General features: G+C 58.4%; 1 protein-coding gene across 1 annotated transcript; it reads left to right on the plus strand.

Moving 5' to 3' along the window:
• Positions 1-288: 288 nt before the first annotated feature.
• On the plus strand, positions 289-11,500 carry LOC132248842 (E3 ubiquitin-protein ligase TRIM11-like). Its single transcript, XM_059723252.1, has 6 exons — positions 289-436; positions 1,998-2,090; positions 6,120-6,350; positions 7,119-7,141; positions 7,252-7,352; positions 10,116-11,500. The coding sequence occupies exons 2-6, from the start codon at positions 2,034-2,036 to the stop codon at positions 10,655-10,657; spliced, it is 954 nt and encodes a 317-aa protein (XP_059579235.1). The 5' UTR covers positions 289-436; positions 1,998-2,033; the 3' UTR covers positions 10,658-11,500.
• The last annotated feature ends 3,318 nt before the right edge of the window (positions 11,501-14,818 follow it).

Here is a 14,818-nt window from a genome sequence, read left to right on the forward strand (position 1 = left end):
CGCCCGCCCGCCGGCGCGAACGCCTGCACGCTCTTACAGAGCGCGTCTGTTTGCGCCGCGGGCTCCTACCGGCTCAGCTACATGGGACCCGGGGGCTTCCCCTCCGGATCCGGCTCAGCTGCGCCGGGTCCCTCCGCCACACTTACCTTCGGGGGGCAGCTGCTGCTGCCCCGCTGCCGACTCCTCCTCTGCCGCCGCCGCCGCCGCCGCCGGTCCGTCAGCGGGAAAAGGGACACACGTGCGCTGACTCCTCTCCTTCCCGCTCCCGGTTCCCGAGTGCTGGGAACTACGTCACCTGCGGCTTTAAAGCCCGCGGAATGAAATTACCCGCCCCGCTCGGGCAGCCAATCAGGCGCCCCGGTCTCCCCGGAAGTGCGTGCGGCAGCTCCGCCCCTAGGCTCCGAGCAGAGGTGGAAGCTGGTGCGGGGTGCTGGAGGTCAGAGCACGTGAAGGGCTGTGGGGGTAAGGGGGGACAGAGCACCCTCTGCTAGGAGCATGCGGCAGCCACCGCCTCTCCTGTCCAGGTCTCCGCCTCCAGTTCCCTTCGGTCTCACCTCCCACGCCTTGTTGTTAAGAAGATTGAAGAGAGGTCAGGTGATAAGAGGAGGGCTAAGATCTGCCTGGATGAGAACCGGCCTCTTCACAGGCTCTTTCCACTCCTGCAGCCTGTTCCTTTCTACGCCCAACCTGGTGTTGAAATGTGTAGCCTTTCCTTACCCCTGGGATCCTGAACCCCTCAGTCAGCAATTGCCACTCGCTCTGCTGCCCCAAGCCTTTCGTAGGGTACCTCAGTCAGTCCTCAGTCTATTCATTGTCTGCTCACTGGCTGCTTTATTCCCCAAAGCCATGGAAGTTCAGTCAAACATCAGTGGAGTTCCCTGTCTCCCATGGTGCACGGCATCGCACTTCCTTATCAGTGAATTCAACACTCCCCCTTTCCTATAACAAGATCAAGTGGTTCTCACTGAATCCCCCTGCTTCACTTAATCTACAGGAGGTTACTTCATGATTAGTCACCAGCCTCCACTGATTCCCCCCAACAATAAATTAATTATCTATGAATTCGTCATTTAATTCTAGATGAATTCCCACAGTCCCAGCACATGGACCCTTTTTCTGGGTGCTCCGGTGGCCACGCAGCCCCACTGGGCTTTTCCGAGTAGGTCTGCCCTCGGACCCTGCCCTGCCAATGTTTCTTGCCTGGCACAGGGATGGGAGCTGGCTCTGTCACAGGGGCCGGGCCCTGGTGTGGGACAAGTGTCTGGAGGAGACCAGAGGGGATGTGGAGATGGACCAGGTGTAGGAAATGCAACAGGGCCTTGGTCCAGGGCAAAGCCTGTGTGCTGCAGACCTGCCCCCTTCCAGCCACCCACCCCTCCTGCCCCAGCGGTAACCAAGCCTGTTTCCCAAACTGGCCCAAGCTAGGTGAGAAGCTGTGCATCCCAGGGACGGGCACGAACCCCCAGGGTCAGAAACCTCGGGGACGTTTCTGAATGGCAGTCTTGGCCCAGCCTGTTGAATGGATTAGTGTCAAGATGAGTGGGGGAGCAGGGCACGTGGGTGCAGGGCATTCTGGGAAATGCACTTCTGTCGAGGGGCAGCAGCTGGAATTTGCTGGTGCTGGAGGGAGATGTTGCACCATTTTTTTTTGCTGCTAAATAACAGAAGGTTTTTGCCTGCTCATTACGTGTGTCTGCAGAGCAGCACGGAGGTGACTTCTCCCTCACAGCAGAGTTTCAGCTGCGTCTTGTACCCGGTGCCAGAGCCCCTGAGCCAGAGCCTGCAAAGAGGGTTCGAGAGGAGCGGGGATGGGCGCTGCCCTGGGCACGGTCCTGGCCAGTGACTCTGCTGGGTCTTTGGTCCCGGGGGCCCAGAGCCCCACACACGGCTGCTTCTGCTGCTTGCTTTCCCTGCACATTTACTGATCTCGTATGAAGCCCTCCTTGTCCCAGCGTGTGTCAGGGTCAGGAATAAGGATCTGACGGTTCTCCTGCCAGGTGAAGCTCCAGCGAGTCCTGGATCCTCTGAGGAAGATGAAGAGAGCCCTGGCGATGGAGTCCAAGGAGAAGGACAGCACCGCGGCGTGGAAGGCAGGTGCTAGTCTGTGTCCTCAAGAGCTCATCCCCATGCAGAGCTGGCAGTGAGGGGTGGGGGCAGCTGTAAGATCTGCCCCCTCAGGGGCGGTGTGCCATGGAGGGAGCTCTTCCTAGACATCAGGGGGATGCTGCGGTCTGGGGGAGAGCTGGGACCAGACTGGGCTGAGGTGCTGGCAGCTTAGCCCCTTCCTTGCCACATTTCCAGGGGAGTACAGAGCCACTGCTCCTGGCCTGGATGACATACTTTACCTCCCATAAAATGGGCCACACTCTGCAAGCTGGAGCCATGTTTGCTCCCAGAGCTGCTTCACTTTCTGCACACCCTGAAGCCCATGTCTCTGTCTTTCCCAGCTGTCCCAGGGCTCTGGGCACCCCAGCAGGATTTCCATCACATCAGGGTTTTGGTTTCTGTGAGGTTTTTCTAGCAGTTCTCTGAAACCTAAATGCCTCCTATCATGATGGGCATCACTGAGCCAGAAGAGAACTGGTACAGAGCCCTTCCTGCGGTGCCCTGGGGCAGGGCAGGCTGGGCACTCTGCATTACCCTGCCCTGCGGGGAACGGGAGCCCTGTGCTCTTTCACCCGCGGTGCCCCCGCATGAAGGGAAAGGGGCTCTGGAGTTTGCTGTTCCCCATCCCAGGGCCAAGGGGGAGGCGGTTCTTGTTGCCCCGCCCTGGGCCCATGGACAGGGGCTTCAAGGCTCCCCAGCCTGGGGCAGCTCTCACAGGGGCAGAGGTAATGGTTTGTGGGACTGGTGCGGGCTCGTTCTTCATCCCTGCAGTCCCTTCCTCACGTGTCTCTTGTTATGTCCTGTGCTTTTCCTGGTTCTTGGGCTGTCACTTTAGGATATTGCACTTTCCCCACCCTGGAAGGGAACAAGCCACTGGCAGAGGAGCCTGTCTCCTACGGAGAGAGTTCCTGTTGGTGAAGGGGGCTCTCTTGGGGTCCTTCCCATCCATCTCCCTTGGCCAACACAGGCTTGAAGTTCTTTGCATGGAGCACCTCCTGCATCCTCGACCCAGGGACAGCCCCAGGCCTGGCACAAAAGCACCAACATCAACAGATCTATCAGAGATGATCCGTGGCCCACTGGGTTTTGCTCCAAGCCCCAGGGTCTTTGCAGAAGCACCAGATCCTGAATGCCCAGTTTGGGTTTCAGCCCTTTCGGTGTGGAGTGAAAGTATTGTTTCATAGTTTCATAGTAGCTAGGATCAGGAGGGACCTGAACAGATCACCTAGCCTCAGCCCCTGCCACAGGCAGGAATGAATGCTGGGTTCACAAGACCCCAGATAGGTGAGCGTCCAACCTCTCTTGAATTTGCCCAAGGTAGGGGTGAGGACCACTTCCCTGGCAAGTTGGTTCCAGATTTTGGCCACCCTAACTATAAAATATTGCCTTCTGATCTCTAACCTAAACCTGTTCTCCATCAGCTTATTGCCATTGTTCCTCGTCACCCCAGGTGGTGCTGGGGAGAAAAGGGCTCTGCCTATTTGCTGTTGATCCCCCCTGATGAGCTTGTAGGCAGCCACCAGGTCCCCCCTCAGCCTCCGCTTGCTGATGCTGAACAGGTTCAGGTCCCTCCATCTCTCCTCGTAGGGCCCGTCCTGCTGCCCTCTCACCAAGCGGGTGGCCTCCTCTGAACCCTCTCCAGGCTGGCCACATCCCTTTTGAAGTGCGGCGCCCAGTACTGGACGCAGTACTCCAAGTGCGGCCTGACCACAGTCGCATAGAGGGGGAGGATCACCTCTCTGGACCGGCTTGAGATGCACCTTTGGATGCATGACAAGGTCTGGCTGGCCTTGCTGGCTGCGGTCTGGCATTGGCAGCTCATGTTCATCTTGGAGTCAATAATGACTCTGAGATCCCTTTCTGCTCCTGTGCTTTCAAGCAGGGAACTCCCCAGCCTGTATGTGTGCTGTGGATGCCTTCTCCCAAGGTGCTGCACCCTGCATTAGTCTACGTTGAAGCCCATCCTACTCTCGTCTGCCCACTTTTGTAGTCTGTCTAAATCTAGTTGCAGCCTCTCTCTCCCTTCAAGTGTGTCCACCTTGCCCCACATCTTAGTGTCATCAGCAAACTTGGACAGCGTGCTTTCCACCCCCTCATCCAAGTCGCTGATGAAGATATTAAACAGTGCTGGCCTGAGGACCGAGCCCTGGGGCACCCCGCTACTCACATCTCGTCAGGTTGAGTACAACCTGTCCACCACTGCTCTCTGGGTGCACCGCATCAGCCATTTTTTTACCCATTCAACTGTGTAGGCATCAATGCCAAAGTTGCTTAATTTATTGATGAGGATGGGGTGAGAAACAGTGTCAAAGGCCTTCTTAAAGTCTAGAAAGACTACATCCCCAGTGACACCATCACCCAAGGATTTAGTTACTTGGTCGTAAAAGGCAATCAGGTTGGTCTGGCAGGACCTGCCTTTGCCGAACCCATGCTGATTGCCCCTGAGCATGATCTCCCCTGCAGCCCCCCACAGATGTGCTCCTTGATGATGCTCTCCAAGAGCTTCCCGAGCACCGAGGTGAGGCTTACGGGCCTCTAGTTACTTGGGTCCTCCTTCCTCCCCTTCTTGAAAATTGGGACCACATTAGCTAGTTTCCAATCCCCCGGCACCTGGCTAGATGACCACGAATGCTCATACAGCTGGGCCAAGCGCTCTGTGATGACCCCTGCCAGCTCCCTCAACACCCTTGGGTGGAGGGCATCTGGACCTGCAGATTTAAAGATGTCCAGCCCTTCCAGAAGATCCCTAACTACATCTCTGCTGACTGAAGGCTTGATAGAGCTATCCCTGAGATTGTCCCTACCTCTAGTAGGTGGGATGTCCCGGTCCCTGTTCAAGAAAACAGAGGCAAAGAAACTGTTAAAAATATCAGCTTTCTTGTCTGACATGGCCACAAGATTACCATTTGCATCTCGCAGGGGCCCTACATTGCCTGGTGCCCTCTTCTTGCTCACAACGTACTTGAAAAAGGACTTTTTGTTGTCTTTAATCCTGAACACTAGCCTGAGCTCCATCTCTGCCTTGGCCTTCCTCATAGCCCTCCTACACTCCCGGGCCACGGAGGAGTACTCCTCCTTGGTGATAGCTCCTCCCTTCCACTGGTTGTGCGCCCCCCTTTTAGTCCTCAGGCATTGCTGGATGCCATTGCTGGGCCAAGGGGGTTTCTGAGCACTCTTACCCCCTGGCTTTTCTCAGGGACTGTTACCCTTTGGGCCTGGAGGATCGCCCCTTAAGGTATGACCATCCCTCGGGGGCTCCCATCTCCTCTACCTTCTGGGCCCTCAGTGCCTCCCCCGCTAGTCTCCTAAGCTCATTGAAGTCCCCTAAACTCATCTGAAGTCAAGGGCTTTAGCCTTGGTGTGAGCCCTTGACACCCTGCGTTGGATAGTGCAATGCAGCAGGTGATGATCGCTATTGCCCAGGTGGTCAAAGACCTGCAGTCCCCTCACCAGGTCATCCCCCGTGACCAGGACCAGGTCCAGCAAGGCGTTACCCTAGTGGGGCTGTGCACTTCCTGGATAAGGTGAAGGTCCTGTAATACAGCCAGGGACCTACGCGAGCGGTCAGACCTGGCTGTCTGCTCCTCCCAGCAAATGTCTGGGTAGTTTAGGTCACCAATGACAATAACATCCGTTGTCCTAACTGCCTCCATAAGCTGACTGGAGAAGTCTTGGTCCAGCTCTTCCCCCTGGTCGGGTGGTCTGTAGTAGACACCTACCATAAGGTCCCTTTCAACATGCCCCATTGTAGTTTGACCCATAGTATCTCTGCCCCCTTCTCTAACCCAAAGCGAATACTTCATGATGTGAGGTGCTCTTTGACATCGAGTGACATTGTGTGATCCTTTCTCTAGATAGTGCATCACTATATCTAATGTGTGTATTATATATCTGGTGACAGTATAGCTAGTGACAAAGGGCTGCACACACTGAATTCACGCCTTCCCTCTGCCAATGCAAAGTTGAAAGTGGAGATCACAGCTCACACTTGTTTTTGCTGCTTGTTCTGGAAGAACAAGGTAAAGCGACGGAGAGAGAGAATCAAGGCTGAGTGCAAGAAGCTGCGTCGCTTTGTGAGCGAGGAGGAGCAGCGGCTTCTGCAGAGACTGAAGGAGGAGGAGAGCGAGACTCTGCGGAGCCTGAAGGCGAACGTAGCCCAACTCTCCCGGCAAAGCTCCTCTCTGCACACGCTGATCTCGGAGATAAAGGAAAAGAGCCGGCAGACACCTGCTGAGCTGCTGAAGGTGAGCGTGTGCTGCTGATCCGGCCCCTCAATGATGCTGCCGTCTGGCACAAAGCAGCCCTCGGCCTGGACCCCAGAACTGGGGGAAACCGAGCCAAGACTCAGACAAGAGTTTCCATCATCCTAGAGATCTACCAGTCTGTACTGGGAGGAAATCCTGATTTGGGAGAAGCCCCAAGTTATTGAACATAAAAGCTGCCTACAGAAATGAAAATAAAGGGATTGACTTTAAGGTCAGTGTGCCCCTCCGCCAAGCCCAGCACATGTCCAGAAATGGTAGCACAATAGTTGGACATGGCTTGCCCAATATCTGTATAGATTGGGCACTTCCACAGGGATTTTTTGGAGCTTTTATCTGATAGCTGGTTGAATCAACTTTAGATTAAAGCCACAAAAAGCCTTAATGAACCGTGTGATCTAGAGAGATGCTGTGGAGCCGGGTCCAACTAACGTTCGGCCTCTTCCAGGAAAGCACAGTTTATTTGGTTTTCTCATGTCTGTCAGCAGCTGCAAAGGAAATCAGGAAATCTGGAGGTAGCTGAGAAAATGTTCAGAGCAAAGTAATGCTGAGACAGAGGTGATAGCAGAGAAATGGCTCATCCCCCTTGGCTGCATTCAAGTGCACCAGGCAGAGGCAGACATAAGGATTTTCACACTGAAAAAAATGATGCCCATAGAACAGACAAGTCATAAACTCCCTAAATGTTGGCACAGATGGTTTCACCCAGCAAGGGAATATTCACTTTTACCCACCTTTTTCCCTTTCTAGGATGTGAAAAGGACCTTGGACAGGTGCTGTATCTTCCCCTTCCCCCTCCCAGTACATTCCTGCTTGGGCTGTGGCAGGCATATCCATGTGGAAGAGCTGGGCTGAGCGATGCTGGGGGATATGTTCCTCTTAGGAGCAAGGATGTGAAGCTTCAGGAAACAAAAGCTGTTTCAACAGAGCTGAAGACCCCGTGCAGCATCCCAGGGATGGTGGAAATGCTAAGGAAATTCACAGGTACGTGGCAGCACATGGCAGGGTCATTGGCAAGAGCGGTGCTGAGTGCACTGGGGGGTGTAGCGCACACAGCACAGGGGGATGCGACTGATGTGTCGGCAGAGAGCCTCTGCAGTCCTGCAGCGGTCTGCTCAGCCCAGGTCTGAGAGTCCCTGGATCGGCAAGGGGAAAAGTCCCGTTGTAGTTTCCATGCAGGGCACGGCTGGGTCACTCCAGTGGGGACAGGGGAAGTTGGAAACAGGAGATCGAGTGGCAGGAACTGGGCCTGGGGCACATGCAAGAGGATAATCTCAGACCACCAGCACTTTGCTGTCCAGCCCTGATCCTGTCACTACCTGCTCCCTCCCACAGCAGGAACAGGGATCCACCTGGTTGATCATTTGAGGGGCAGAACGGGGCAGAACGGTCCCGTCCCTGAGGCAGCAGGAAGGGCAGGTGGCCCAGACGTCAGCCTCAGCCAGGCCTGGCCTTGCCCTGGGAGTGCAGACAGGTGCCCACAGCCCCCAGCCCCCTCCAGGCAGCAACGAACAGGGAGCCAACTGGCAGGTCCCAGCCTGGTCTCTGCAGCTGTTTCCTGCCCGTGATGGTGCAAAGCAGCAGCCAGTGCAGTCCTGCCCACACAGAGCTGCAGCCCAGCACCTGGTTCCACGCGGGACTGGGTTTGGGAGAGTCAAGGCATCCGTTCTTAAAGGGGCTTTGATGCCCCAGCTCAGTCTGTGGTGTGGATCAGCCCTGAGGCTTTCCTGAATGGTGCGGGCTTGGCAGGGACATCTGAGGTATCCCACTTATCTTGCCCAGAGCTGTCACCTTCCCCACGTGGGTCAGATGAGGCTGGAGTCAGGCTGAGTGTGGGGAGAGCCTGGCCTTGGCCAGTCTGCATCCAGAGTGGGGTGTAAGATCTCCAGCCCTGCGGGGACACCCTGCCTGGACCTGCCCCTGGATGAATGATTACCAAGAGTGAGGACAGGGGACACTGGAGGCAGTCCTTGGGGCCTGGGCCAAGCTCTGGGGGCACTGTGCGGTAGGAGCAGGTGTGCACAGATCACAGCCCCTGGGGGACACTGGGGAGGGGAGGTCAGGCTGGAGCTGTCCAGACCCTAGAGCAGGCGCTGCTTAGAGGGGAGCTGGGACTGGCCCCAGGTGCAGCTGAGCTCAGCTGGGCTGCCCTTCATGAATGGAAGAGGCTCTGCAATGAAACTCAGCATGTCCCACCCCTTACACGCACACAGTCACAGTCATAGAAAGAAGGACCGGAAGGGACCAATAAGATCACCAAGTCCAGTCCCCTGTCATGGGCAGGAGGCAACTGGGCTCAAATGAGCTCCAAGATGTCCTTGTCCAGCCTCCTCTTGAACGCCTCCAGGGATGGCAAGTGTACTGCCTCTGCTGGAAGTGTGCTCCACATTGTACTTACTTTTACGGAATCAAAGTTTTTCCTGATGTCTACCCTAATTTTTTCTCAACTACCTTGTCCCCATTGGACCTTGTCCTCCCAACGGGTGACTTGCATGAACAATCCCAGCCTGTCCCCATCCCTTGTGGGTCAGATGAGCCTGGACCAGACTGACCATGGGGAGTGCCCGCACTGGGCCAGTCTGCACCCAGATCAGGGTGCGAGATCTCTCACCCTGCAGGGATCCTCCAGCCTGCCCTGATCCTGCCTGGTTGTTGAGAGTGAGCAGGGGCTGCGGGGTGGGGGGGGTGGAAAGCACACACGCTCCCTGGGGATGTGAGCCACTCCCTGCCAGCACTGTATATGCTGGGGGTGCCTGGGCATGGCTGTAGGGGAGTTGTGCAGCTCACAACAGGGGACAGAGCAGGGGGAAGGTGCATTCACACTGGTGCTCTGAACAGACCCCATCCCAGACTGCTCGTCCTCCCCAGCCTGCCCTTGCACAAGTGCTGCACGAGTCTCCTGTGGTTTCCCAGGGCTGCATTTCCGCAGGACCCAAGTGGCCCCGGAGCCCAGGTCCTGTTGGGAGCCATTAGGATTTCTGCTCCTGGGTCACTGCGATGTGTTTGGAAACTGCATCGGGATGTGCAGCTTCTGGCACAATGGAGGCTGGCCAGTGCGGCACCTGGGCCCACGGGACTGGGATTGTGCAGTGCTCTGGGGGCAGACGGCCCCGGTCCCAGCAGTGTCCCAGGTCCTGTGTACACGGGGTGTCCTTGTCCCAGTGCAGTTCCTCCGGTGGAGACCCCCAGAGCAGACACACGGCGGGGGGGCTGGGACATGTCTCTTGTGCAGCTGAGCCCAGAGGTTTGGGGCAGTTAATGGGGAAATGCCCCTTCCCCCGCTCGACTGCCCCAGACTCACCAGCAATGGGCCCTGTTCTGCGGTGCTTAGTGCCCCTGTCAGTGCTCCCCCTGTCCTTCCCTCCCCTCCCCACCCCGTGCGCCCAGCCCCATGCACGGCCCTGCCCTGGGCTGGGCTCTGGGGAGGCGCTGGCTGTGGGGTGCCCTGGCTGCAGTCCTGTGCCCACAGGGCTGGGGCATGGGGGTCCCCGCTGGGGCACAGCAGCCCAGCCTGGGGTGGCAGGGGCAGTGCCCACCTGCTGTCGGCAGCACACCCAGTGACCCCGGCCCAGAGCACAGAGACCCCCGGGCCCTGCCCCCTGCCCCCCTGCCACCCCTTCCCCCGGGCAAGCTGCTCTGCTGGGCCCCTCTGCTCCCTGCTGTCTCCCAGCCCGGCCCCCTCCCTGCAGCCTCCCTGCCGCCCCCCTCGCCCCCTTCCCCGGCCCTGACCCGTGACTCTCTCCCCAGTGGACATGACTCTGGACCCAGGGACGGCTCATCCCAAACTCGTCCTGTCTGAGGATCGGAAATGTGTGAGACACGGAGACACCCGACAGGATCTGCCTGACACCCCCGAGAGATTTGACCCTTGTGTCTGTGTCCTGGGCTTGGAGGGGATCACGGGCGGGAGGCGCTACTGGGAGGTGGAGGTGGGAGACAAGACGCGCTGGACCCTGGGCGTGTGCAGGGAGTCTGTGCGCAGGAAGGGGAAGGTCAAACGATCGCCTGGCGATGGATACTGGGTCGTGTGGCTACAGGACGGGGGATACAAGGCTCTCACCTCCCCCATGACCCCCCTCCCCGTGCGCGAGCGGCCCAGGCGGGTGGGGGTTTTCCTGGACTACGAGGGGGGCGAGGTCTCATTTTACAACGTGACCGACAGGTCCCATCTCTTCACTTTCACTGACACCTTCTCCGGGACCCTGCGCCCTTACTTCAGTCCTGGTGTCAATGCTGGGGGCACCAACGCGGCTCCCCTGACCCTGTGCCCGGTCCCAGCCCAGCCCTGAGGGAATCCCTGTCCCTGCCATGACCCGCGGGGGGCACAGACTGTCCCCTCCCCGCGCCCCGACTGCCACCCCTCGGTGCCCCCGGGGTGGGGACAGGGCTGGGGTCTCCATCACAGCACCTGCTTCATGTCCCAATCCCCACGCGCACAGCCTGGGAGGGACCGGCTCCAAGCTCTCGTCCTTCATGTACAGATCCCTGCTGTCCCCGTGGTTTGTCACTTGGGACTTTGCTTTCCTCTCTCAGCACTGTCCTCCCGCCTCTCCTCTCCTCCCCTCCCTCCACGCCCTGTCCTTTGCTCTCTGCGCCTCCTGCCATAGCGTGTGAGGAGGTGAGCGCGTGCTCGTGAAAGCTGATGCGTCTCCGAGTCTGAGCCCAGCAGTGCTCAAGCTTTCTGGTGCGCGAGTCCAGGGCCCCGCACCACATCTAGGGCCACACGTGCAGTTGGACTGCACAGGCAGACCCGGACCCCGTGCACGTACATGACGGCTCAGTGCCCCGGGGACAGGGGTGCTTGGGTGGCAGGGTGTGGGGGCAGCATCCCTAGCAGGGACAGCCTGCTGGAGCCGGGGCAGAGCCACGATCCCCTGCGTGCGTGCTGTTGTGTCTTATTGTGTTTGCTTGCACTGCCCCTTCCAGGCCAAGGCCCCCGTGGTCAGCATTGCAGGGTTTAGTTGCTTGTGGCAGTTTTGTGGCACTGGTGACTCCATTTTCACTGCCACGAGGAGCCGGTGGGCATTTGGTTCCTCTCACGCACCAGGACTGGACATAATAAATAACTGTTAGTTCAACACCGGAGTGAACAGTGTCGTTGCTGAACTCACAACTAATCACGTGCCCTGCCCGGAGCGTGCAGGCTACAGACCATGGCTCTGCGCTGGCTCCGGAGCAAGCCGCCCGCCCCTCGTGCCCAGCACCTCTGGAGCAGCCCCTGCGCTGCTCTGCCGCGTGCTGGCGGCGTGGCTGAGGCGGGGTCTCCTTGGAGAGCGGCACAATCTGTGCAGGCACGGGGGCAGAGAAAGGGAGTCCCCGGCTGACCGGACCCAGCCCGTGGGCCGGACGTCCCCCACTGCTGCGCTAGGGCAATAGAAAAGCGGGTCAGCAAGGGGCTTCACTCGGAGAAAAGCAATGGAGCACACAGGTATGAAGTGGTCGAGTGGGTGGTGTGCCTGCACGAGGGGAAACGATGGGCTGTCTTGGTAGATCACTACAGGGACGAGAGGTCTTCCGTGTGGGACGTGGGAGCAAAAGGAACAAGACATCAAGCAAGAGAGCCGCCGTGCCGGAGGAGATCCTGCACCGCTGCTCAGCCCCAGCTTGGCCTGGTCTGGACTCCTGGGAGCAGTCTGGGCTCCGTGTTTTAAACAGACACGGGGGAGTTCGAGACAGGCCAGAGGTGGGGAGGGAAGGCCTCGGAGAGCAAGTCCTCGGAGGAGAGGCTGTGGGAGCTAGAGACTATGAGAGCAGTCTGCAAATCCTTGGAGGGCTCCTCACTCGTCCTGGGCGCTGGCTTGTAGATCTCATTCTTCCCGGGTGCTTTCCTGGGCATTCATGACCTTCGTGGCTAGGGAAGGGAAGCAATGGCACCAGAGACCAGGCAGAGGGAGAGGACCAGCATGGGGCAGGGACCAGACCCAGGACAAGTGCTTGAAACACGGGTTTGCTCCTCCCTGAACCACCAAGGAAAGCCGGGGCTTGTGGAGACGGCTGCTGCTGCTCCAGCCCCCCGCTCGAGGGGAGGGGAAGCAGCTCCTCACTTGCCCCTTTCCTCCCCGTCGGTGGATGGGCAGAGGACCTCTTCCTGAAGCCGTGCCCCGCTGGAGCAGTGGATGGGAGTCCGACTGCCCCGCCAGCCTCGGGAGCTCTTCCCCACAGACACTCAGGGTAGCTTGGGGCCAGGCTGCCCTGGGCAGGTGGCATCTGGCTGGCAAGGTCCTGCACAGAGGCTGGGGGAGCCCCCGATGCAGGGAGCGTGGTGCAATGCCCAGCACTGTGGACTCTGAATCCAGCAATCCTGGCCTGAGTCTTGGCAGAAGCTCCAGCTCGTGCTTCTTGCAGCGCCAGCTCTTTTGCCAGTCCCGGCGTGGCTTGGCTCTGCTGTGTCCTTGCACTTCCCTCTCCCTTGCTCTTCCCTGTGTTTTCACAGCTGGGCAAAATGCAGCCTCTGGCCTGGATCTGGCACACAGTGCGATTCTTCCAGCCCGCGGACGGGGGCAGTCCGAGCCGTGGCACATGCAGCCAGTCCCACCAGCCCTGGGCACACAGCGGGACTGGGGCAGCCACAGCCTCGGTTTTCCTCTGCCCCACTACTGGATATCGGCAATCGAATTGTCGAAGGCAGGTATCAATGCACTGAAACACGCCGTCCCAGTTGAATCACAGGCACCCTCAGTACAACTCCCCAGTGTCAACCTTGCACTGCAGTGACGTTCAGCAGGAGCACGCGGGGGAACAAGACATCCGCTCTCCGTCACACTGCCAACACAGGAGCCATGGCTGGTGCTGCTGCAGAAATTCCTGCTCTCTGCCAGCGCCTCCTGGGTGAGAGCAGCTCTCCTCTGCTCCACATGGGTGAGATCTCACAGGCAGGCTGCAGGGTGGATCCTCCCCGCACGCCGTGGTCCTGGCGCCTTCCCTTCTTGGAGCCTGGCTGAGTCCCTCTGCCGGAGCTCCCTGCCCTGTCCTGCCTCAGGACCCGAGCAAAAACATGCGTGTGCTCTTGCAAGCAACAACTTTCTGCAAACCTGTGCACTCTGCCTCTGCAGGGATCCTGAGCCCTGCTCAAATCCAGCAGCAGCGGTTACAGTTGTACGCAACTTCCCCTAAGAGGTGCCGGGCATGCTTTACACTTCAGACATGAATAACCAGTTAATGATGTCTTGTAAAGACTTGCCCGATCCGTTCATGCAGCGAATGGCGTGATGAAAGCAGGAATAGGCCACAAAGTCATTACACAAGGGATGTGTAGTAGTTCTAGAGCTGTCTCCAGCACACCATTAACTGAATGTGTGGCCAGGCTGACCGGGGCTCCCAGCTTCCAGAGCCCTTGGGAGTCCTTGACTCTCCCGTCCCCCCTGGCCGAGAGCCCGATCAGCTGCCTGCTGCTCCCCGTGCCGGGCCCGCTGGAGTCAAGGGCCCCGCTGTGCCCGGCAGCTGGGAGCCCCGTCGGCTGCTGAGGCTCCCCGTCCTGGGAGCCTGCTGCTGGCCGGAGCAGGAGGAGCCTGGGATCAGATCGAGCGTGGGCTCCCCTCGCGCTGGCAGTATAGTATGGCGGGGTCTGCTGTTCAGTCCCAGGATCACACGTCCTGCCAGGAAGCGCAGTGGTGGGGATCATGTGTCCGACCCCCTCGTGCCTTCAACTGCACATCTGCCAGGGCCGGAGACGCAGGAAGAGAGGAGGGTGGCGTGTGGCTGAAACTCCTGGGTGTGAGGGATATGTGACACTGGTAAGACGTATCTTACTTGCGGCCCAGGCTCCAGCACTGAAGGCACCCCTCCACCTGCACGGGCTACTTTCTGCCTTTCAACAGGCAGACGTGACGTGCTTGGCACTGGACTGGTCTGTCATGCCAGACTAGCTGCAGAGGTGGGCAGTCCTCCACCTACCATCGCCACCAAAACCTGCTGCTTGGGTAAACGTTTCCAACCAGCCGGAGATCCACTCGGTCCTCGCACAGGAGCCTCCTGCTAACAAGAGACCTAGTCCAAGGGACGCGCGCCTACTGCCTGTTGTTATAAAGGCTCAGAGCCGAGGGGATCTGCTATTTTATGCTCAGGTGTTTGTTTCTCTGGGCCTTTACAGCAGTCCAGAAAACAGATCACAGGGTAAAGACATGCCCCCCAAGCCTCCGAGTGGGGCAGAAAACAGTAAACTATTCATAGATTCATAGATGTTCGGGTCGCAAGGGACCTCAATAGATCATCGAGTCCGACCCCCTGCATAGGTAGGAAAGAGTGCTGGGTCTAGATGACCCCAGCTAGATGCACATCCAACCTCCTCTTGAAGACCCCCAGGGTAGGGGAGAGCACCACCTCCCTTGGGAGCCCGTTCCAGACCTTGGCCACTCGAACTGTGAAGAAGTTCTTCCTAATGTCCAGGCTAAATCTGCTCTCTGCTAGCTTGTGGCCATTGTTTCTTGTAACCCCCGGGGGCGCCTTGGTGA

Source organism: Alligator mississippiensis, chromosome 1 (genome assembly GCF_030867095.1).
Source record: "Alligator mississippiensis isolate rAllMis1 chromosome 1, rAllMis1, whole genome shotgun sequence".
NCBI lineage: Eukaryota > Metazoa > Chordata > Crocodylia > Alligatoridae > Alligator > Alligator mississippiensis.